We start from the raw sequence: 17,787 nt of genomic DNA, 5'->3' as shown, positions 1-17,787 counted from the left end.
CACTGATTTATTTGCTATACAATCGAGTGACAAAAGTTCCTGCCATTTAAAATCCCGATTTTATAGAAAACACTTCTATCTATAAGCACATAATCAGACTTATATAAGACTTATAGAGCTCTAATTCTTACAGATTCTCTATTAAGATAGAGCGTTATTGCTTTGAAGTGTAGATATAATGGTGAAAATCGTTATTGAATTTGAGAGAAAGAGAAAAGAAAAAAAGGTATTCATACTTATAGCAATATACAGGCTGGAATTTAAATAGCAGGAACTTTTGTCACTCGATTGTATAACGCCAAAAAGGTGTACCCTAGATGTGTTGGCTACAAATATCATCTGTTTTCCTTGGAATTAAATACTTGAAACACTTCTGCCGTTTGACAGTTTCTCACGGGGATTAAATATCTAGCTAAATTGGAGAAGCCTAGAGGAAAAAGAGGGGTTTTCTTCTTCTTTTGGACAGTTGCATTTGTGCCCTATTGTGACAGCGACATACTCGCAAATAACAAAGATTAACGTCTGCAACCTTCAAAAGCTTTGTTCTTCTTTGTCACGTATCAATCTCAAATGGGGAATTTTGAATTAATTTGCGAGGTTCCTACAGATTTTGGAGCTACTTACACAAAGTACAAAAGTACCAAGTCTGGTCTCACTGTCGTTCTCTCTGACATTGAAGGTCTGTTGGTGTAGAATAACGCGCCTGATTGCACTGGTGACGCACCTTATTTCTCGTCCCTTTAAGCATGCAATGTCTCATCTCTTGTATGCCCACATTTAGCCCCTCTTGTAAACGGTTACTTTGTCTTGGCCACCGAGAGTATGTTTTGAGAGGGTTTACCCTTTGTATTCATATAAAGTTTTTTTTTCTTTTAAGAAAAACTTTTTATATCATAATTATATTTATTTTGCTTGTGTATAGGTTTTGATGATTTTGGTTGCCCTCACACTTTGGAGCAGTATGTGGCATTATATATAGGCTTAATATTATCGTAAAATTAAGCTAATTATTTTCGGTTATTTCTCTTCTTTATTTATTTCTAAGTCTGGTATTCCTTGGAAGTGAACAATTCCCTTACAAGGTACACATTTTAGAATATATTCTGCTGAGTTTTTTTTATTCTTCTCTTTGCAAGAAAAAATGATGTTAACAAAATCATAAAGGGTGTGCTGGATTCACTAGCAAACCGTGCAATTGCCCAAGGAACCAATGCATGGACAGATGTAGACCACACTTGCTACAGTAAGCTAATATAATAAGCTTTGATCTAATGAATCATTTAAAAAATATATTTACGTATAAGTGTATTAATTTGGATATAATTCCCTTTATAGCTATTACAACTGCCGGTAGCCAGGGTTTCCTCAAGTTACTTCCTATTTATGTAGATCATGTTTTGTATCCTACTCTCACAGAGAGTGGTTATTATACCGAAGTTCATCATATTAACGGGGAAGGCGAAGATGCAGGTAAATTTGTGTATATGTGGGATTAAAAAAATTAATTCATAATTCATGCAATATGTGTGTATTAATCAAACTTGAAACCTAATATTAGGAGTAAGAATCTAGAGCTATCATAAAAAACGAGTATACACTCTAAACGAACAGTATCATAAAGAATAATATTAGAAACTTGTGTAATTAAATATTATTGTATATATTTTATAGGTTGTATACAGTGAAATGCAGGTAAATTATTGTAGGCCATTTAAAAATTACAAGAATAAATCCCACTAAATCAATATGCAAAATTAGGGTTGCCAAAACTCAAGCAGTGATAGACTTCATCTTCGTATGAAAAGAATTCTCTACCCTGAAACATGTGGCTATCGCTCAGAGACTGGTGGATTAATGGAGCGCCTTAGAGAGCTATCTGTAGAAAAAAGTGAGTGATTTATATTCCTAATATTTTTTATAACATATGATTGTATGTTATTTTTTAATGATAATACTAATATTATTAACCATATGAATCAAGTTCGCGATTACCATAAGGCTTATTACCGCCCTGATAACCTGTGCTTGATTATTACCGGAAAGGTTGATCCTGCAGACCTTATGAAGGCTCTTGAGCCTGTCGAAGAAAATATTCTTTCTAAAGGTCCTCTTCCACCTATGCAAAGACCTTGGGTGAGCACAGGCGACTTTCCCAATCTGACGAAGAATATCGAGGAAACCGTATTGTTTGCCGATGAAGATGAATCCATGGGAACAGTTCTTATTGCATGGAACGGACCAAAATGCCATGTATGTATCACCAAAAAAATAGACTACCTTCAATGCTAAATGTTCATATGTACATATACATATAATATGAGTAGGAATACTTCACTATGAAAGCTTTAGAAGTCTTGAATCTTTACCTTACAGACTCACCTGTGTCCGTTTTGCAAAAAGAATTTGTTGAAATCGAAGACCCCCTTTGCACAGGTATTTCTGTTTTCTTTCATTAAATAGTAACAACGATAAGAATATTCTGTGTGGAGCTAACATGAAAACAGAAATTGAGTTTGATAGCACTGATCATCTCAAGACAACATTGATGTTGACTGCTTCCAATGTACCCATTGAAGAGATTGATGAATTTCCTGCTCAACTCTTCGAGACACTCCAACGATTGGTCGAAGCCAATGATATTGATATGGAGCGTATGAAGATGGTTATAGAGAAAGAAATTCTCAAGGTATGTCGTACTGTTGTAGTATATATTTAGATTGAAATGTTGTATCTTGGTTAAATTGACTTTATATACACTGTATTAGGTCAATGACAGTGCAGAGACAGATGCTCATGAGACTGCTGCTGCTATTTGCATTTCAGGTATGTATGTTTGTAAAGTATATTTGCAGAGCCATCTAACTCAGGTATATGTATAGACTTCTTATACGGATCTGAAGATGGAGAGGACCTTAAGAAGGCTGTTAAGGATAAAGAATACCTTGCACAGCTTATTGATCTTACTGTGTCTGATTGGATTAACCTTTTAAAAACGTAAAATACTTAGTATAATTTCCTTGTAAGATATGAAGATACTTATTTTAGAATTGACGTAGATGGTACCTTGACCAGTTTCACGTTGTTCTTCTCGGAAAACCTTCCGCAGAGTTTGCAGAGCAGATGACGGAGGAAGAAAACCAGCGTATCGAGAAGCAGCGCGAGGATCTTGGAGAAAAGAAGCTCGAGGAGTTACATGATGCTTTAGAAAAGGCTATGGCTGCTAATGATGTCCCTGTACCTAATGAAATCTTGGATAATTTTGTTATTCCTTCTGTTTCGACTATCAAGTTTATTGATGTTCAATCGGCTCAAAATAACTCAAAGAGTATAAAGTGAGTCTTATCTTTGTAAAACATGTATACTTTACTAAACATTTGTGATCAATGATAGAAATGCCGTCCAAGAACATATCAACCGCGATAATTCAGCCGATATTCCATTTTTCATTCAATTTGATCGTAAGCTAAGCCTTTTGCATTATCAAGAAAGAAAGCATATATTTATGTGTTTTATTTTAGATATCAAGTCGGCCTTTATTAAGCTGACTGCTCATATCAGTGCATCGTCTATTCCATCGCACCTGTTGCCATACACCCGTATTTTCTTAAAGTCGATATTTTCACTACCAGTAGAGAGAGATGGTATGACACTCACATATGAAGAAGTTGTGAAAGGGTTGAGTGAGGATACACTTGAGTATGACTCTGGCCTTGGAACAAGCAGTGGATTTAGAGAACTTGCCGTATTCTCTATTAAAGTTGAGGTAAATGAAAATACGCCTAAAAATCACGAGTTAAATGTATAATTACTTTATATCCAATAGGCATCGAAATATAAAAAAGCTATCAAGTGGCTCCAGGATATCCTCTGGCACACCCAATTTACTGCAGAACGGTAATATATAAAGCTGACAGTGGTTAAAGTAGCGAATATTAATTTATTTTATTTAAAAAACAAAACTAGTCTCAAGATCGTAGCCAACCAGATTCTAAATGATATTCCTCAGTCCAAGAGAGATGGTCACAGTGTAAGAGTTATGGCTTTTCTATGACGATCAAGTTTGACTCAGTAATTTGATATACACTATTTAGATGACAATTGCTTGTATGCGAATTATTCAATACGATGCAACCAAATCTGTCAGTGCTTCTCGCAATGTTCTTTTCCAGACCGCTTTCCTTACAAATCTACTCCAAACTCTTGAAAATGACCCTAACTCTGTCGTCAAGGAATTAAACATTTACCGCGATGCATGTAAGTATATACATAATATAAAAAAAACAACAAGAGCCTAAATTTGATGGTGTTATTTTTTCTCTCTCTTTTAGTATGCAACCCTGCAAACATCCGCCTTCACGTTGCAGGCGATATTTTGAAATTAGAAGAGCCTCGTACATCCTTTAAAGACTTCTCTGTGTACAAGGTTAAAAAAAACATCGGCTATTAACATTTAATTCAAAATGTATTAACATTTATTAACATTTTCTATGAATTTGTTTAGAATAACGGACCTTTGGCCCCAATCACACTGGCTCAGGATGTTCTTAGTGCTGCTGGTATCTCTCCCGGAGAAACGGTAAGTTGTAAATTGGAGTATATCTGTACTTTTTGTGATGCCTTACGTGTTTTTTAGGGTGTTATTATCAACCTGCCTTCAATTGAAAACTCATTCTCAATGCACTCAACCAAAGGTAATTATTTTCATGGCTTCTTTCTTCTTTTTCTAATTTTTCTTTTTCGTAGGCCCTAGCAAGTTTGATGATCCAGACATTGCCCCTCTATTGATTATGATTGAGCTCTTGGATACCATGGAAGGAATTTTCTGGAAACTTATCCGTGGTCAAGGTCTTGCCTACTCTTGCTTCTTGGATTCTGATGTGGAAGCAGGTGAAATTAGTTTTAGTATATACAAGTCCCCTGATGCTTCCAAGGCATTCGAACAGGCAAAGTTTGTGATTGATCAATTGACAACCAAAAAGGTAAATGCTTTAAAGTATGGTTTTATGAGTTTGATATTCTGACTATGTTAAATTAGATGGAGATCGAACTCTCTGCGGTAGATGGCGCCAAGAGTGCTGTGATTTATAGTATGGTGTCAAGAGAGAACACTATGGATCGTGCAGCTCTCCAATCATTTGCCAACCAAGTTCTCAAGCATATGCCTGCTTCGTATAACAGAAGCCTCCTTACAGCTATTCAGGTATGACGGGCATAATGCGACCTACACCATCTAGATAAGCTAAATGGAGATATTTTGCTGATAGGCTACCAAAGTTGAGGACCTTTACCGTGTACTAGACAAGTACTTTGTTAGCTTGTTTGATCCAAAAACTTCCAACCATGTAGTTGTCAGTACATCTGCAAAGGTTCCAGAGATCCAGAAGAGCTTCTCTTCGCTTGGCTTTAACCTTAAATCGACGACACTTAATGATATTGCTGGAGACGCTTCGTCTTAAAAAAACAGTTTATATTTCTTAATGGATTATGATAGGACAATAAACAATTTACTACACATCTTGGCTCGTGTATTCTTGCTTTTACTACTTCAAAGCAACTGGGGCATGTCACATATAAACATACACATGTATGTATATACACGCATATGTTTATAGTTATGTATACGTATTGTAAATAGGGGTATTCTAAACGCTCAAACCAAACACATTGACAATGGCATACAAAGACTTGGTCTCATATCTGTGACTTGCACTTCCTAAATGATCCCAAAACAAGGTCTGGTTAACAAAAGTACTTTTGTTTGATTGCAATCTAAGTTGCTTGTAAAGTGATAATATGACTTGCCATCGTGGAGGTTATCCCAGTAGACGGAGCTTCCGGCATAGAATCCTGCGCCATTCTTTTGCATAATTACACAGGTCACTGTGGAATAGAGTTATGTTATTTGGGGGGTCTGCATTGATAAAGTACTGCTAACTCAAAAATGTGTTTTCTTCTCTTTGGCACGTACCAACATATTTGTAGTTCTTGTTCATATCCTTGAGCTTCTTCAAACAGTTATCGATAATTGTTGAGTTCCAAGAAGGAACCTTTCCATGTGCATAATCAACGTCGAGTAGAACACTTTCCATTGTCTAATAATAAGAGGTATGAGTCTCAACCGTGTTCAAAATGACAGGCGAATAAGTATAGGACCTGAACCTGTTCTTTGGATTGATACTACACCTCTTTAATAATAGCTGTCACTTCTTCAGAATTGAATTTGTTTTTTTCCTATGGGAAGATTGAGCATTGAGATGAATAAGTGAATGATGACCTTACAACGAGGACAGGGGAATTGCTGGCTTCCTTAGCGGGTGAAACAGAACGATTTTCCATTACGAATATTGAAATGAGTAAACAAAAACAGGGAAATAAGCTGAGTTTTCAGGTAGTAAAGTTAGTTTGTCTTTATATATTATAAAGTAAAACAAGGGGAGTTATGAGAGGAGTAGAATGAAGAGGAGGAGGAGAGGAGAACAAGAAAAAAAAAAGAGAGAGGGGGGGATGAACACCAAGTTATCGAGCAAAAGAAGCTCCCAAATCTCGACATGTCACGTGTATGGGATTCTTTTTTTTTTTCGTTTGCCTTGAGCTACTTTGAGATCCCGCTCAAATGATGGACGGGTTATGCGTATCGGTTGAAGGTTCCCATGGTAAGGTAATTACCCTTGATACCCTTGTCTGCATATATACTCTTGACAGCATCAGATACAGGTTTCTTTTTCTCTCTTTCAGCTAACTCCTGGGCGACCTTGTTCATAACCGCAGTGGTGGTTGAAGAGCCAGAAAGAATCTTTTTGGGTAAAGGCGCCTTGATTGGCGAATGGTCTCGCTTTCTCTTCTTTTGTACTACTTCTCCTTCAGGCATATTTGCTAATCTAGCAGCCTTTTTAGCTTTCTACAACAGCCAAAAAAAATAATATTAAATGTTGAGTATCATAGATTCGATCTAACCCATTCGTAATTTTCACCCTTACTCTTTCGGCTTTTTGCTTGAGTTTATTGGCTTCCATTGCCTTCTTAATTGGCTCGAGTTCCTCTTTGGTAGGATTGAGCAAAACAATATCGGAAGAAGTATAGGGCTTTCCACACTAGGGATCCCCATGAATTAATTAACCTAATATTGTTACAAGTATAACTTATTTAATAAAAATTACTTACCGAAACACATTCTTTAGTCTGGATCTCCTTTAGTGCCTGTTCAGCAAATGCGCAGCCACAGGTAGACAAATAAACAAATCGGTGCTTGCCATTCATTTCCTTCATTGACACAGGGCAGATAAAACGGCCCTTAATATCACGTTCGAGATTACCCATAGTTGTGGCATCAGCAGAAACCAGCTTTTCATCATATCCAGGATTAGGAGCGAGATTTAACTTGACAATGTCTTTTGTTGACGTGATGTGCGAGCAAATCTTGTCACCATCGCCATAGGCTGTCTTGTCTAGTATATACTCGATGACTGAATCCTGGTTATATAATTTTCCAAGTGCATCCGAAACAACGGGCTGTTCTAATGGTAGCTATTGATTTAATTTAAGAAAGAAAGAAAAACAAAGAAATAGGTAAATTAGGGAAATGATCTATTGTATACCGACATTTTGGTAAGATTTACCTTTGAAAGAGCACAATGAAGCCATGTTGCTGAACGTTCGATATCAGGATTTTGCTTGACATCCTTTTGCTTTTCTTTGACAAGTTCAATGCGTCTTGGAATCGATCCTCCGTCGTTTCCCATAGCAAGGTTTTTAAAATAAAAGAATAAATAAAACAAATAAAAAGAAGAAGAGGGCGAAGTTTTGCTGGATTGAAAGCTTGAAAAGGCAATAGACGGTTTTGAAGAGTCACGCCGGAACAAAATTGACAAGTGATCCGATGTTTCAAATGTCTTGAATTTCTTTTATATAAGACATCATTTTTTTAAAGCAAGTGTGTTAATTAGGTCTAAGCTTGGTACTAAGAGTATCGATAATTAGGATAAAAATTACTAGATGTATATAAGCCCTTACTAGGTTTAAAAAATCACAGTTAATGATTTTTTCCCTAAGCTGAATAAAGAAACTTTGGGCTTTATTAACAGTATATTTATTACGTATAATTGAGAATAGTTCCAAGGATGCATTTCTTTTTGGTATAAGAATAATTAATAGTTATAATTAATATGAATATATAGTCCTTAATAGGATTTTTCTTTACCTAATCTTGTACAAAAGGGGATCAATACAACAAGGAGAAGACTATAATTATAGATTTCAAATATAGTTTTATGTATCTATTTTTTTTATTACAATATGCTACCAATTATATTCTACAAGTGTACATACAAGTTTGGTAAATTTAATTCGAGGTAATAAAGAGTTATTATTGAAATATATATATATGTCTATATATGCATGTGCAAGCACAATAGAATTGATGATTGTATAAGTAAATTCGGTTGGGCATGTGTACTAATAACAAGATATATAAATATATAAATACAAGGGGCATTCAGGGAGGTGTTAATAAAATGAACATAAAATACATAGCCTAACCATCGCAAGATACCGTAACCAAAGTTCTCTTCTTCTCCATTATGTTGGTATCAGAATTACCATTCGAAATCCTGGCTAATATTGCGGCCTTTTCTTCTCAAGAAACCAAGCTACAATGCACAGTTATTTGCAAGGCCTGGCAGATACCCTTCCAGGATTCACTCTGGGATACCGTTAAGATTACTGACAACAAAGACGACGGAAATTCAGTTCTAGATAGAATAACAGACCTTTCGAAGCTATATAAGAAGAATGGCCATCGGGTTAGATCCTTGATTCTATATATGGACTCGTATATATGTGGTTCCCAGCTTCAGACAGCCCAAGAGTATTTCCAAAGAATAAAGCATCTTTCAATTCAACAAAAAACACTTCACTGGCGTGTGTCAGGCAATTTTACTAACTGGAGGGCATGGAGATCATTGACACATCTAGAAATCGAAATATCGAAATTAAACCATGGTCGCAAGATGGATAAGACGTTCGAAATCCTTTCATTTCTACCACAGCTTACATCACTACATATCATCGACAGTGGACAGACCTCACAATACAGATTTACATGGAGAACTATGGATTTCCTTCATGGATGTTTACCTCGATTACAGACTCTTCAGACAAAAATCCCGCTTATTGATATACCAATACATCAAATAAAGCAAATGACCAATATAGTACCAGCAGAGACAATAACCAAAGTGAACCTCTCATTAAAATATTCAAGCTTTGGTTGGGTGTATTATTCAAATCTCAAATATCCCAATATACACACACTGGGACTACTTACAAGAAGGCAAATGGATGATTACGAAGAGGATTCTATGTCGACTTCCAGATTATCAAATGACGAAGATATGTCTGATGATGATAATGACATGATATACAGCGATGACGATGGAGACCAAGATACATCAGAAGACGACATAGAAGACGAAAATATTTCCGATGATGAAATCTCAGACTATACATTAGAAGATGTGACCAAGATGTTTTCAACTCTTCCATATTTCTTCCCAAGTCTAAAGAAACTAGAGATGAACAAGAACCTAATGTCAAAAGGAGAGCATGATCTCTTTTGGAAATTGATTCGGAAATTTGGCGTATCACTCAAATACCTGAATCACAAATGCTGCTCTATACTCATGGACATGCACAACCCCGAGACAACTGTGATCGATTATGTTGAAGCGTTTTCTCTTAATATCGAAACCTTGTACTATCAAGTAGATCCAAATCCAATGATGCAGCAACCCAATATGACGGCACACCCCATGTTGATCCATTACTATCTATATTTGACTGAGTTAAATATCCGGCTTTACACAGAAGATATGGCGTTGGACGTTCTGCTAAATCATTGTTATTCATTGAAAAGACTGTTCTTGTCCGTCAATGAGCTCACTATATGCGAAGATGCGGCCTACAGACTGGATCCACATAACTTGGAGAGATTGGAGCTTTACGGGGTCAAGGCCAGAACATCGCTATTCAACTATCTTTCTGTCCGCTGCGAGAATTTGACCCACATGGTTTTTTGTAATGTTCGGATATTTGGACCTATCTCTCAAGAAACAGGAAACATCTGTCTTGACATGCGATACACGCGTTTCAAAGTCTTGAGACTAGGAAACGTACGATTTTATTCCGAAAGGGATTTAGGTCTCGCTGAATACGAGTACAAAGATAGGATGATCCACCTCATCACGATTGAGCAAATCGAATCTATGCATAACAAGACCAGTCCATCTAATAGCCTTTTGCAGGTACCAAAGGCTCCAACGATAGAGCAGCTGTGGTTTCTTTACTTTAAGGACAAGAAACGTAGAGAAGGATGCTTTATTGCACAAAAACTGAACAGATCGCAGGCCAGACTTATTCAAGACTACTTTAGAATGTTTGAACGTATCAACAAGCGTCCATGTGATCACAAGGGAAATAAGTACAGTAAAGATGAGCCCGAAGAAAATTGTTATTGGGCAGATCACCCTCCTCGAGGTTATGTTACCCTGCGTTGTGGATATGTCGCTAACTATTCTGGAAAATCGATTTTTGAAAGCAAATTTGTTACTTGTAATTGAATATTCGCTTGATAATTTCTAATATATTTATTATAATTCACAGCCAAAAAGGAACTTATTCTGCTATCAATATAATCTAAAAAGGTGTAATCAAAGGGTGTTCATTTTTTTAAAAAGAAATTTTGGGATTAATCTCATGACACACACACGTATATATATGCATGTATATGTATATATATATATATATATATATACTTCATCTCCTATATTGTGCATACTATATAAATTTGGCTCTACAGAATTATGATTTTCATATGTCTTAATTTAGCGAAGAGTTTCCTTATACTATCAAGCCAAGGGATCAATGTGTGCGTGTGCGTAGGGTTCTTTGAATGCACACAATCCCCTGAATACTATTGACAGCTCGCGTGGCAAAATAAGACCCTTAATAGAAGATGCTCAGAGCACGACAACATGCACCTATGGTGTAAGTGTGTATGGGTAGGTAATGATTTGCTAAAAACATAACCCTAAAGCATAAGTCTTAAAATATATTCATCATATATAATAATTTGTAAAATATGCAAATAAATATACGCCAGCAATAGAACTTGCTGAAAAATTAAAAGTGAATAGCCATATAAACAAAATGCGCCAAGAAGCTAAGTTTTGCGAGTTCCTTGGGATAAAGAAGAATTGATTTGCATATAGTGTATCAAACCAAGGGGTCTTAAAAGGGAGTCTACAAAAGCAGCTATTAATAACACGATTATGTGTGCTTATACGTTGGTCTCCTCTTTGCCTGCTTAATAAAAGGTGCTATGTAAGATCTCCTTGGTCACCTTAAAAAAGCCGATTTCTTCTTTACCAAATTCCTTGGAAAACTAATGTGTCGAGAATAGAACGATTAAGTTTGTTCTTGTGCAGATTTTATACATAAAGCTTAAATTGGATCATCCTAAAGTTTCTCAATAGTATTATAAGCAGAAATATGCTGCAAATTAAATACTACAATAGGCATATATTTAGCACTGAAGAGAATTGTAGGGTCATTAATGAGTACTTTAGAAGCGTGGTTCTATATACCTATATATTATAACTTGATTCCCATGTATTTCATTCTTTATCAAAAAATGAAATTAATATGCAAATCAATAGTAATTACAAGCAATATTGTTTTTTTTTAATATAAAATCTATATTTCTTTTAAAGGTCTTTGGATATTGAACAGAAGAGAACATAATGGTTCGGATACGTTGGTAGTTTATCTTATCTTCTTTCGTACTATACCTGGTTTATTCAATATTCCTTTTATATGCCTTTAAGAAACCGGAAACCTGGGATCATTCAGATTTGAGTGTATCAAATTTGCTTATATATATATATATTTTATATCATTAAATGTATATATGAACGCCGGATTGTTTGATACCACAAAAGAGAAAAAGTAAAGATATATAAGTGTAAAATAAAATGCAAGTAAAACATATAAAGTAAAGAAATAAACCAGAGTAAAGGAAATATAGGTAGGTGGCGTTGTGTAGCTCTCATAAAAATAAAAAGGAATATTGAAATACACTTCTTTTTTTTTCGGTAGGGTCTTTACATATATATATATATATATTACCCCCCCTCTCTCTCTCTTATGCACCATAGAGCTAATAACATAATTTAAGTTAGCACACGAAACCTACAGTATATTTTGGAAATATATATATAGATTTTTATCTTACCGTAATATAACCATCATCGCCGCCTGTAGCCAGAACCATAAGATTAGGATGGAACGCAAGTGAGCGTGTGACACATCTTTGGCCAAGGAAGCCAGAAGACGAACGTAAAGAAGAAAGTTGTGTGCCATCCATATTCCATAGCTTAATGATCTGATCGTCACCAGCGCTATTCATAATAAATTTGTGAATATCCAGAACCCTTCATTCATTCAACTAGTTACTCATGTTTCCCCCCTTTTTTTAATACCTGGCAATTACTTGGCTGTGATCATGTACAGCCAAGGCATTCATATCCACATTGGAATGGGCATCGATAGTTCTCAAAGAATGAGTCTGGCGAATATCCCAGATTTTGATATCTCCTCCCAGACCACCAGATACTAATTCACGATTGCCATCTCGCTGAAGGTGAACATCTGCTATCCATGCCTTATGCTCATCCCATCGTTGAACCATACTGTATGGACATAAACAATAATCAGCACTCAGTTCATCCTCAAGCTTTATCATTATCATTATCATTATCATTGTCATTATTGACTTACGACTCATTTCCCTTCAAACGACGATCATATACACCCATCAGACCATCACCAAAACCAGCAATAATTATATTGCCATTAACTTGATCACTTGTAATGCATGTAACGCATGCAGTGGATTGTGTAGGAATATCCTATTGTAATAAAAGTATATTAATATTATATGCTGTGGATATACGACCAAATTTTGATAATGATATTATATTATATTTGAACTTTGAATTTTTTATATATTGCACTTACCATGATTGGCATTTCCTGATTAGCATCCCATACTTTAATAACACGCGCATCACCACCTGTAAAAAGTATGCCTCTACTTTGGTGCCACTCGCACACAAGCCCACTCTGTCTTAGGCTGCTTCTTTCCATATCCTTTAGAGCACGCCATGAGCTAACTAAAACAGCGTCTTCCTGATCACTGCCATCATAGTTTTTATAGAGGCGAACTACACCATCATCTAAAGGTATGCACAGTTAAATTAAATAATTAACGAAATGATTTCCGACAAGGTTCTGGATCCAACTAAACCCATTTGTTACGCACCTGATCCAGTCAGCAAAAGAGCCACATCGTCTTCATTAATGAACTTTATGTCGGTAATACGGCTGCTCAATGGGTTATGATTGTCGATGACACTCAACGGAGTACCTGTTTTCCAGTCCCACACACTAATAAAATAATACAATGGTATTATAAGTTTTTCTCTCTCTCTCTCAAAAAAAAAAGGTTGACTATCACTGCAGTCTCGAGACTTTTTGCTTACACCATGCAGTTGTAGGCATCTGCTGCTACCAGATGTGACTCATATTGATGGAACAAGAGTAGTTTTGCCTCAGTCTCATTATATACAGATATAATCTGCTCTTCCCAACGGCTAGTCCCTGAAATAAATTAAAATCATGTTCCTTGTTGAGTTTAACGATACCATTTTAAGCCCTCATAAAGCTTTAAATCATACCAGCCCTGCCCTTGGTTGCATTCGACTCTGCCAGAATCATTTCGTTCCGAGATCTACGCCATTTACGTTGATTATACACAACACTTCCAGGCTCGTCTGATTCAGCAGCCTATTTGGAGCACCCCGTATTATTAAATATGAATCTTATTTTGTACAAACTTCTTCACCATCATATAGCTAGACTATAATTACTTACACGCATTTGTGGTTCTGTAAAATATTCACAGCTCCAATCATAGAAAGTTGAGGATAAAGGCAGGCCATGCTCTATTTCTGTAGCTTTTTTATCTGAGCCAGTTTGACGAACAGATCCCTGAGCTTTAGAATTGGCACCGAGCAAAGTACTGGCATGTTGAGCAAGCGGACTACTGCCTCTCAGGGTATCGCGTGAACCGGATGGATTATTGTCGTGAAGACCACCCGTACTCAAATTACCAAAGTTGTATATTGTACGTAAGGTGGATGCAAAAGACACTGAGCGTGTAAGCTTGACAGGTCTACGATGGGGAGATATACTGGATGATTTTTCGTCATGATGGAATGATTGAGAGCGATCAAGAGAACCATGTTCTGCACTACGTTCTATACTTTCTCGCACAACCAAGGAAGCATACTCACCCAAAGGAGTGGTTTTTAGCAGAGTAGCATTAATATGGTCAACAACAATAGAGGCTGCTTTGGAAACACTTGGGTGTGGATCAACCGAAAGGTTGAGAAGTGCTTTCCACATCACGGCATAGACTGAGTCATAGCTTGTGGTGCCAAAGTGATTTTCCGATCCGTTAGGGCGCCAGTCTCCAGGTCTCGTGCGTACCTTGGCTCGTTCATCAAGATGAAGGCCTCGTTGGTTTTGATCTTCTTCGATAGTTTGGGTAGCTGCTGCCAAGAACTTGGCGGGTCCTGCTTGGTGAACAATATGAGAAAGTGCAACGACAAATTCTTTGCGAACGATCGGTGAGCCATCAGACATAGCAGAAAGGGCAGATATGGCAATGTTGTGTTCAATGTTTACAATTTGCTCCGTCTTATTCGGATCGCCAAGGAAGGTACCGAGTGCATACATGGCCGAAGCACGTACTTCAGGTACACTGTCTGACAACAAGGCACACAGCTTTTCGTGGCTGTTTTCAGCTACTGCCGCTGCCTTGGCTTCGCTGTTGTTCATCCAAACCTGTGCCAAGCACAGGCAAATCCATTGTCTCAGAAGTGAGTCTGGATCTCGCACGTGGGCCAAACATGCTGCGATAACATTGCTGCGAAGACATGCCTGTTGTCCCATTTTGAAATTCGTACAAAATACAGATAAAATAAATGCACTCATTGCTCGATGCTCAGATACATGGGGAATACTCAGCATTGCGTTATTAGGGGTCAAGATGTTAATGAAGTAAGCATATCCATGGTCTTTCAAGAGGTCATTTTGGCATGAACGATCCACTGCAAGAATGCGAGCCCAGATAAACACCAGAACTGGCTTCAATTCAGCGGCCGGACTCTGGAGTAGTTTGAGCACATAAGGAAATATACCAACCGACAGAGCGGCATTAACGGCCCAAGGACCAAGATCGAGAAATCGACTAAGAAGAATAAGGGCACGTAGACGATGTACTTGACTGAGCAAGACTTGGAGTACAATAGGTAATTGCTCTGGGATCTTTGGGTTAACGGCCCCTTCAGATAGCCAGACTTCAAACGCAGTGAGCTGTTCGGCAAAAAAGGTGCTAGAGTTGTATGTATATGCTGGTCCTCCAGCCTCTTCTGCAAGAAGAGCAGGGAGTTGGAAGAGACACATGTCAACTGCAAGATCCCACGATTGCCACATTGGGTGGTCATGGGTTTCTGGTAGTCCTGGTGTGGACATGGGTGTGCACTGATATGAGCGCATAATACGCTCTGCCAATAGAAAGTTTCTGAACATAGATGCGACCGTAAGATCCTGTCTGAATAGCCTTTTGAATAGTTCTGGGTTGTCTTGGAGTACGCACCACGCAATTGTATCCGTAACTGCTGTGAAAATCCAATTAAGTTCACCAAGCGGTGTGCGTCTCTCGGTTGCTCTTCCGGGTAACCGTAGTACCATATCCATTGTAATATTTGAGGTTAGAAGAGGGTTACGCATAACTACCCAGCGTAAGGACATTTCGATTGGTGTTGTTAAACATGCTGTAAAGACGTCAGCTGGAAGGTCTGGGTTCATTGGTAAGGTTTCTGTGGGACCACAGGCTGCAAGCTGAATACAATCTCTCCAGGCAGAAAGAGGAAGACTGCCTTGGTTGTGTTCGGCCAGACGCATGGCTTCTGTATCACGCTGTTCGGCAAAGCGATTAAAAGCGTTGATGATATTGCCTGCGGATGAACAATCCCAGACATAGATTACTGGTGACCCCAGCCACAGTTGAAGATCCAACAATGACACGGGAATGTACTGGGTATAATTGCGGTTAAATACCCAGATTTCACCACTGGCTGTTGGTTTTGGTACTCCATGGCCGTTGTAATGGAAGAGAATGCGCTCTTCTTTTGCATTTCGCCGCATTTGGCAGCATACTTTCTTAGTTTCCTCTACAGATGGGTCCAGCGACAGCTTGAACCGAGTTCGACCGTTGATATTCTCGTATTGGGTATGTAGGTTCTTTCCGATTGCCTCGAGTGACTTTAGTGGGACGAGTAGAGTTGGGTCAATCCAACACTCAAACTTTGCGCAAGGGTTTGTCTTGACTACGTCCGGAGGATCCGTTCCTATATTTAAGCACACCACCAATAGACCTATTTATGGAGGTTTAGTCTTATCTTTTCTTTTATTTCTCTCTGTTGTTGAGGTGATTGTTCAGCATCGTAAATTGATTGGTCTTGCCTGAGACAGTCTTGATCCTCTCTCTCAGACGCTAAAATAAATCCACAGTATTTGTCAGCTTCTAAGGTCTACCCACGCCTTTGATTTTCTTCATTTTACCCAGTCAAGAAGTGCACTTTGTGTAGTAGTTGTAGTTGTAGCTGCTGTACTTGATGCGGGAGTGGCATTGGTATCATGACGTTTCTCTGAAAAATATAAGAAGCGCATAAGGTCTTCTTCGTATATCTCCTGATCGAAGCCGTGGCGAACAGGTGAAACAAACTCCAGAGATTCCTGTTGTTCTCCTGTAGCGTCTGGGCCAGCATCGATGTCGTTTCTTGGGTTGGCTTCTCTGCTCACGAGTGTGCTGCTCGTACTTCGTGCGTCCTCATTATTGTTAAGCTCATGGTGATTCGGGAGCTGTATAGCAGTTGGCATGACTTGCATTCCAATCCAATGCCTTTGTTAAGAATATTTGTACAAAAACCAAAAAAAAAGGTAGGGGCAGGGGCAAGAGAAGAAAGGTAGGTTTGATGGCTTTTATTGTATTGTATTGTATTGTATTGTATTGTATTTTATTTTTTATTTTATTTTGGAATTTGGGGATGGAAGTCGTGCTTACCGAAAGCTGCAACTCGAATTCTTTCTGTTGATGAAATTTACAAAATAAAAATAAATATAAAAATATAAAGCGAAATATATATGTATATACTTACTATATTATATATATTTATATATGTGTGTGTATGTATGTGTATGTATATAAAAAAGATATTGAAGATGGAATAGCTGGGTTGACCAAGGCAAGCTTAGATTGCTAAAGACACCTCTTAACCAAAAACCTTATGTGTGACGTGGCCTTTTTTTGGGTTAAAATGTGGAATATGTTGTAATTGAGTTGATTGAATCTTATTGCCTAGAAGTAAAATTGTTGTTGCTGTATTACTCTTACTAGTAGCAGCAACAAAATATCTTAAAATCAAATATGTGCATATATTTAGATATTTACCTATCTAAATAATTGAATTTATTTGAACCTATTACAGGGTTTAAACCCAAGTGATTATTGGATTTTGTAACAAATTAAACAACTTTCTACACGATGATATTCTTTTTAAGGAACCAATCTACGGATTTGGAGCCTGGTCTACCTTTGGTAGGCTT

At 37.4% G+C, this 17,787-nt stretch overlaps 4 protein-coding genes across 4 annotated transcripts; 2 read left to right on the top strand and 2 right to left on the bottom strand.

Annotated features, from left to right (window-relative positions):
- The first annotated feature begins 559 nt into the window (after positions 1 to 559).
- PHYBLDRAFT_29346 (hypothetical protein) lies at positions 560 to 6,462 on the top strand. The gene is made up of 28 exons (XM_018439945.1): positions 560 to 679; positions 782 to 820; positions 923 to 959; positions 1,046 to 1,082; positions 1,165 to 1,243; positions 1,336 to 1,478; positions 1,672 to 1,692; positions 1,759 to 1,888; positions 1,982 to 2,250; positions 2,325 to 2,441; positions 2,513 to 2,701; positions 2,855 to 2,994; positions 3,057 to 3,332; positions 3,391 to 3,458; positions 3,519 to 3,763; positions 3,824 to 3,894; positions 3,964 to 4,027; positions 4,092 to 4,254; positions 4,329 to 4,414; positions 4,502 to 4,576; positions 4,634 to 4,691; positions 4,744 to 4,979; positions 5,036 to 5,200; positions 5,265 to 5,713; positions 5,803 to 5,880; positions 5,969 to 6,092; positions 6,184 to 6,231; positions 6,280 to 6,462. Exons 1-24 carry the CDS (start codon positions 571 to 573, stop codon positions 5,454 to 5,456), a joined length of 3,009 nt encoding a protein of 1,002 aa, XP_018298808.1. The 5' UTR covers positions 560 to 570; the 3' UTR covers positions 5,457 to 5,713; positions 5,803 to 5,880; positions 5,969 to 6,092; positions 6,184 to 6,231; positions 6,280 to 6,462.
- A 428-nt stretch (positions 6,463 to 6,890) lies between these two features.
- Positions 6,891 to 7,739, bottom strand: PHYBLDRAFT_17540 (hypothetical protein; the record flags this gene model as incomplete). Its single annotated transcript, XM_018437477.1, has 3 exons — positions 6,891 to 7,091; positions 7,162 to 7,524; positions 7,617 to 7,739. 3 exons carry the CDS (start codon positions 7,737 to 7,739, stop codon positions 6,891 to 6,893), a joined length of 687 nt encoding a protein of 228 aa, XP_018298807.1.
- An 837-nt stretch (positions 7,740 to 8,576) lies between these two features.
- PHYBLDRAFT_161405 (hypothetical protein) lies at positions 8,577 to 10,613 on the top strand (the record flags this gene model as incomplete). The annotated part of the gene is made up of 1 exon (XM_018434395.1): positions 8,577 to 10,613. The coding sequence occupies one exon, from the start codon at positions 8,577 to 8,579 to the stop codon at positions 10,611 to 10,613; it is 2,037 nt and encodes a 678-aa protein (XP_018298806.1).
- Positions 10,614 to 11,976: 1,363 nt separating this feature from the next.
- Positions 11,977 to 16,893, bottom strand: PHYBLDRAFT_29342 (hypothetical protein). Its single transcript, XM_018439944.1, has 10 exons — positions 16,761 to 16,893; positions 13,987 to 16,556; positions 13,791 to 13,899; positions 13,596 to 13,713; positions 13,376 to 13,500; positions 13,072 to 13,289; positions 12,832 to 12,962; positions 12,534 to 12,743; positions 12,287 to 12,452; positions 11,977 to 12,211 (listed from the first exon to the last, which is right to left on the bottom strand). The coding sequence occupies exons 1-10, from the start codon at positions 16,849 to 16,851 to the stop codon at positions 12,197 to 12,199; spliced, it is 3,753 nt and encodes a 1,250-aa protein (XP_018298805.1). The 5' UTR covers positions 16,852 to 16,893; the 3' UTR covers positions 11,977 to 12,196.
- Positions 16,894 to 17,787: the final 894 nt, after the last annotated feature.

The sequence above is a fragment of the Phycomyces blakesleeanus genome, assembly GCF_001638985.1.
Source record: "Phycomyces blakesleeanus NRRL 1555(-) unplaced genomic scaffold PHYBLscaffold_1, whole genome shotgun sequence".
Lineage (NCBI taxonomy): Eukaryota > Fungi > Mucoromycota > Mucoromycetes > Mucorales > Phycomycetaceae > Phycomyces > Phycomyces blakesleeanus.
Note: the sequence above shows the minus strand (reverse complement) of the source record. Positions and strands in the feature narration are given on the sequence as shown.

Bases quoted from the DNA above. Each gene is read 5' to 3' on its own strand.
- PHYBLDRAFT_29342 (XM_018439944.1), bottom strand. From the start codon at position 16,851: ATGCGCTTCTTATATTTTTCAGAGAAACGTCATGATACCAATGCCACT. The intron at 13,501-13,595 runs GTAAGCAAAAAG...TTATTTTATTAG, and splicing joins GATGCCTACAACTGCATGGT to TGTGTGGGACTGGAAAACAG. The intron at 12,963-13,071 runs GTAAGTGCAATA...TTATTACAATAG, and splicing joins ATCAGGAAATGCCAATCATG to GATATTCCTACACAATCCAC.
- PHYBLDRAFT_29346 (XM_018439945.1), top strand. From the start codon at position 571: ATGGGGAATTTTGAATTAATTTGCGAGGTTCCTACAGATTTTGGAGCT. The intron at 3,333-3,390 runs GTGAGTCTTATC...GATCAATGATAG, and splicing joins AATAACTCAAAGAGTATAAA to AAATGCCGTCCAAGAACATA. The intron at 4,415-4,501 runs GTGTACAAGGTT...GAATTTGTTTAG, and splicing joins CATCCTTTAAAGACTTCTCT to AATAACGGACCTTTGGCCCC.